The sequence below is a fragment of the Physella acuta genome, unplaced genomic scaffold (assembly GCF_028476545.2).
Source record: "Physella acuta isolate Inbredline_101_S28 unplaced genomic scaffold, ASM2847654v3 ptg000432l, whole genome shotgun sequence".
NCBI lineage: Eukaryota > Metazoa > Mollusca > Gastropoda > Physidae > Physella > Physella acuta.
Genome location: NW_026731951.1, coordinates 256,585 through 261,696, shown reverse-complemented (window position 1 = coordinate 261,696; position 5,112 = coordinate 256,585). Strand labels below are relative to the sequence as shown.

General features: G+C 35.9%; 1 protein-coding gene across 1 annotated transcript; it reads left to right on the top strand.

Moving 5' to 3' along the window:
* The first annotated feature begins 1,203 nt into the window (after positions 1–1,203).
* Positions 1,204–4,681, top strand: LOC131942896 (uncharacterized). The gene is made up of 6 exons (XM_059302866.1): positions 1,204–1,335; positions 1,567–1,715; positions 2,586–2,710; positions 3,412–3,556; positions 3,751–3,869; positions 4,612–4,681. The coding sequence occupies exons 1-6, from the start codon at positions 1,263–1,265 to the stop codon at positions 4,673–4,675; spliced, it is 675 nt and encodes a 224-aa protein (XP_059158849.1). The 5' UTR covers positions 1,204–1,262; the 3' UTR covers positions 4,676–4,681.
* The last annotated feature ends 431 nt before the right edge of the window (positions 4,682–5,112 follow it).

Here is a 5,112-nt window from a genome sequence, read left to right as displayed (position 1 = left end):
AACTAGCAGCTATTTGTTTACATTTGAAGCATTAAACTAACGTATTAAATTAACTGTTTTAAAAAGAGTAGAGTGTTTACGTGCTTGGAGCCAACGTGTCCTTTAATCGGATTATTATTTTATTAGACTGGGGTAGAAACCAACGCTCAATATTGTATAGGGTTGTGCTCGCGTTCTCAAAGTACTTTACACAGAATCATTCAAACACAAAGTCTCCAAACCACAGACACATTCAAACATTGAGGCATTAAAATGTCGACACACTAAAAAACAGAGTCGCTAAAAGATACGCTAGAAAACGAACACATGAAAAAACAGACAGACGGACAACTCGAACTTAATCCTAGGTAAACCAAAACAGGGACTCACTCAATCGTGCATACACATAATCACAGATATGGCCTACACATAAACACAGCCAATACATACTCACTTAAATTCTTCAGCGCATAACATCCATCCACAGCGATACTACATGAACAACATATTTAGTAAAACACATATCATCAACAAGACATACATATACATAGATACAATAACATTGACGAAAATAGATGAAGCTTGCATTAGTTTAAATTTTTAAAAATGTTATTCTGGGTAATAAAACCTTTTTTCTATCTGGATGTATTTACTAAAACCTACAGTTTGGTAGTTGATTTGTGTGTACTTAAACCTAGATTTGGTTATTAATGTTTGTGTTAACTAAAACCTACAATTAGGTTGTTTATGTGTGTGTACAAAAACCTACATTTTCGTTTTAGATGTGTGGGCTAAAACCTAGTTGGTTTGTGATGTGTATGTGTGTGTGTATGTACTAAAACATTTAGTTTGGTTCTTGATGTGTACGTGTGTTCACTAAAACCTACAGTTTGGTTCGTGATGTGTGTTTATGTGTAAAAAAACCTTCTGTTTGATTTTTAATGTGATTGTGTACACTAAAACTTTAGTTTGGTTCCTGATGTGTTTGTATGTGTGTATACTAAAATTTACAGTTTGGTTCTTATTGCTTGCTATATTATATCACACACATGTTTGAGTGACATGATAGACGTTACACACATAAGAAAATCTCAGAGTTTTACAGATGTGTGATGTAATGATGTCACATAGTCAATAAAATAGCATTCACATGTTGTCCATAAACGAACCAGTTATAGTTGGACTTTATCATGTTTATATAGACAAATGCATGAAGTCAATGCACATCTCTTACATTGAACTTTAAATCTGATTATGTTTTTAACCGTTCGAGAAATATAAAGATGTCTCTTGTAAGTCAATTAGCATTGGTTGTCCTCTGTTTAGCTTCTGTCTTGGAGGAGGCGTCTACATTTGGTGAGTAAATTTACCCTAAATAGTTCACTGTGCTATAGATCAGCCTACGCCATTAATTGTTAGGTATACAGGTGGCATTAAAACGGTGTATTCACTTTTGAAAAACTAAAACTAAAAATAAACAAAGAATTGTATAGTTTATGAAAGTGTGGCGTGCGTGTATATGTGTGAGAGTGTATGTATGTTACCTCACTCTAATGATCACTCACAATTTTAACCCTCGTTTCCCAGACTGTGGGTGTTCGCTAGTGACCAGGTACCTGGCCCTGATTTCTGGTGAGTACAGTAACGCTGGGGATGTTGGGACTGTAGGCCCAGCCTCAACACAGGATGTTCTGTACATGAAGTTTCAACAGGTGGACGTCCCAGCCCTCGAACCTGTACGTTGATTGCATACTTATTGTTTTAATCTTTTTTCTTCTTCGTTCTTATTTTTGTGTTGTAGGGGATTCCCTATAAAACTAGTAAGTATTACGTGTCAAAATGTAATACGCTAAATAGACAGTTGTCTCCGATTTCAGCCCGCTTTTCTTTTTGGATTTCTTCGATAACCTGCGCCCAATCAAGAACAAACTGCTAGGCAGCATTTGTTTTATTTTGGAGTTGTCTCTCCTAGAAGAGTTGCTGTCCACAGCTCTCGAGTTGTCTCTCCTAGAAGAGTTGCTGTCACCAGCTATCGAGTTGTCTCTCCTAGAAGAGTTGCTGTCACCAGCTATCGAGTTGTCTCTCCTAGAAGAGTTGCTGTCACCATCTATCGAGTTGTCTCTCCTACCAGAGTTGCCGCTCCCAGCTATCCAGCATCATCTGCATCAAGGTTCGAACTGGAGACATTTTGGTCTCGCAAACATGAGCTTGCGTCGAAAATATAGATTGTATATATACGTACTTCATTTAACTACGTCTACAACGTGGATTTAATCATTTTCGCATAGTGTCTAAAGTTCATCCACCCTTCTGAAGGCTACGAATTATGTGATAGCTCGTTGTATCACCAACGTCCGTTTCAGTAAATATGATCGTTGTGGTTAGCACATATAGCAATGATGTAGCATGTGTAGAGCCGGTATGTTTTATAGAACTAAGATAATCTGACTATATTACGTGTAGCTGTAATAGTATACCAAGAATTTCATATTAGTATACGCTAAGCTGTTTATTTGTTTTTTCCTCTTCCAGAATACAGCTGATTACTTGTTATGTCGCCTATGTCGTGGAGTAAACGTTTAACCTACCTATCCGTGTTATTTCAGAGTAAATCTCTATACTTTGAAGAGAAAATCAACTCTGTTCTATTTAGACGTGAGATCATGGCGGTAAGCCAGACTAGCCAGGGCTATATCAGGATGTTACCCTATACATTCACGCTACCTGCGGGGTAAGGGACACAAGTCAAACATCTTTTTACGTTAATTTTTAAAGACGTTGTGGTGTGATAATACAAAAAGTTGAGCATGGCTTTGATATTATTATTATTATTACAAGTATATAACAGCACATGATGCAACAAAATATTCCAATATTGATATTTTCGACAAACCAACATTACAACTTCATAAGTAAATGCTTAAGCAGTCTCAAATTTCGTAGATACAGAAGAATCACACCTCACTCAAACAGCCAACATCACTAGTCACCTCTTGCTTCAAATTACATTTTCATTTTCTAAGTGTTTAAACTTTTTTTTTACAACTATTTTTACAAATATATTTCAATCTATTAATTGGTAATATATATTCACAAAATGTGAAGATATTTCAAAATCAATGACTAAATGTGTTTATTAGTGAAATATAAGTTACTTTAGCTTTACTTATTTCTGCAATTGCATTACACTTCAGTCTAAATTTCGTATCGATTGCAAAGTATCCAATAAATAAAACATTAAGGCGCCTTTACAACATACACATTACAACAACCGTCTCTAAACACTGATTTGTTCAGTCGAGTCTCCAGATCAGATTCCATACATCTATACATGTTCATGTTTAGATCTGTACACGACAATGTATGCACTGTATCAGGACAACATACTGTATACATAGGTCTGCCATACATGATTCTATCACGTGTTCTTAGGTCAGGGAATTTGAATCTCTCCATGTTCAGCGACATGCCTCTCTCTTCACTCTCAACACGTCCGGAGTGTGAAACTATCTACAGACCAGTGGAGTACAATGTGTTCATTGGCGCCTCCCCAGAGTGTAGTGGTCATCTTGAAGGGGTATGTGGACGGATGAACAAACATACATGTATTGGAAAACTAAAAAGTGTACAAGTAGTCAAGTAAAGAAGTATTAGTTCAAGCGGGAAGAAACTCTGAGTCTAATATAGGACAATTAATCTAGCAGCTACAACTTCGACAACTTTGACAACTCCATTGCTCCAGTTGTATGACCAGGTATTATCTGATTCCAGAAAATTGCAACCTACACTGGAATCGTGAGCTGTAACTCTATATCAGGTGCCTCTACTTTAAACAACATCTTCCCTGAGGTCTTCAGCAGGATCCCCTACGCTCTTTGGAAGATAAACAGGTACTCTATAGTAACAGTCTGTCTCTTGTGTAAAGAACATAGCCTTATACCTAGGAGATTAGAGAGGACATTTAACCGTAGTACTTAAAGAGCACAGCGAGGATATTCAACTGTAGTCCTTAAGGTGAACATACATGACAAGTAAGTGTAGTCCTTAAGGAGAACATAGAGGACATGTAACTGTGGTCCTTAATGAGATTAGAGATGATATTTAACTGTTTTAGTTTCGAGAAATTGAGGAAATTTAACTCAGGTCATTAAGGAAAATAGCGGGGACATATAACTGCGGTCATTTAGCACACGCAAACATAGTCGCTCAATCAGGTGGACGGTTGTGAAAAATCTAGGTCATATAGGATGATGGCCTACATGCCTGAGACCTACCTCGGACTTAACAATTTAGGTCGCAAGTTATTGATCGTACTTTTTTTTAATTTTCAGCATATTTAGTCTTATTTAAATTTCATTGAGAAATGTCAAAACAATCTAGTTATTGCACATAAATTATCTTACACATTTTAGCGACGAATTATTGTACAAAGAAAAAGCAACTTTGTTATGTTATATTTGAAGAATCACTGCATTTGATATCGTAAACTTATACTAGGGCGTTCTTTTTGTTTTACTATAACTTATAATTACTCCATGGACAAGGTCGGTTTAAAAGTTGTAAAAATGTAAAATAGCCTTAAACTTTGTAAAACAAACACTACTTATACTTGATGTGAACCTCTACTTGCAGCATACCTCTACTGTCTTATGGTGCATGTGACGAGATTGTCATTGATCAAATATGTAGCTGTTAAGTTACTCAAACCAACAGTTCGACATCATTAAATGCAATAAACTTATTATAACAAGCATATACTTTTGTGTGAACAATCGATATATGTTGTATGTATTCGTAACTTGTCTTATATCTATGTCACGCAAATAAACTGAAGTTTATATGATATACATGACAGATCACTTGTGCAAATGGCAGATATTTCTGAGAACCTGATATCCATTAGAGATGGACATTCACGATCTGATTAGAGTATGTAATCAGACACCGCGTTTCATCTCAAATTGAAACATTCGTTTACATTTTAAAAATGTGATTTAATTTGGAAAAACAACTGAATTTTAAAAATAGACGAAAGGAAACGTGATCGATCGATGAACATTACATCTGCCTGAGCAGTTCAGGCACACCAAAAGATGATCGACGCAATTATTACTTTCAAACACATTACCTCAC

Coding starts and splice junctions, on each gene's coding strand:
- LOC131942896 (XM_059302866.1), top strand. CDS start 1,263: ATGTCTCTTGTAAGTCAATTAGCATTGGTTGTCCTCTGTTTAGCTTCT. Junction 1,336..1,566: donor GGAGGAGGCGTCTACATTTG/GTGAGTAAATTT, acceptor CTCGTTTCCCAG/ACTGTGGGTGTTCGCTAGTG. Junction 2,711..3,411: donor ACATTCACGCTACCTGCGGG/GTAAGGGACACA, acceptor ACGTGTTCTTAG/GTCAGGGAATTTGAATCTCT.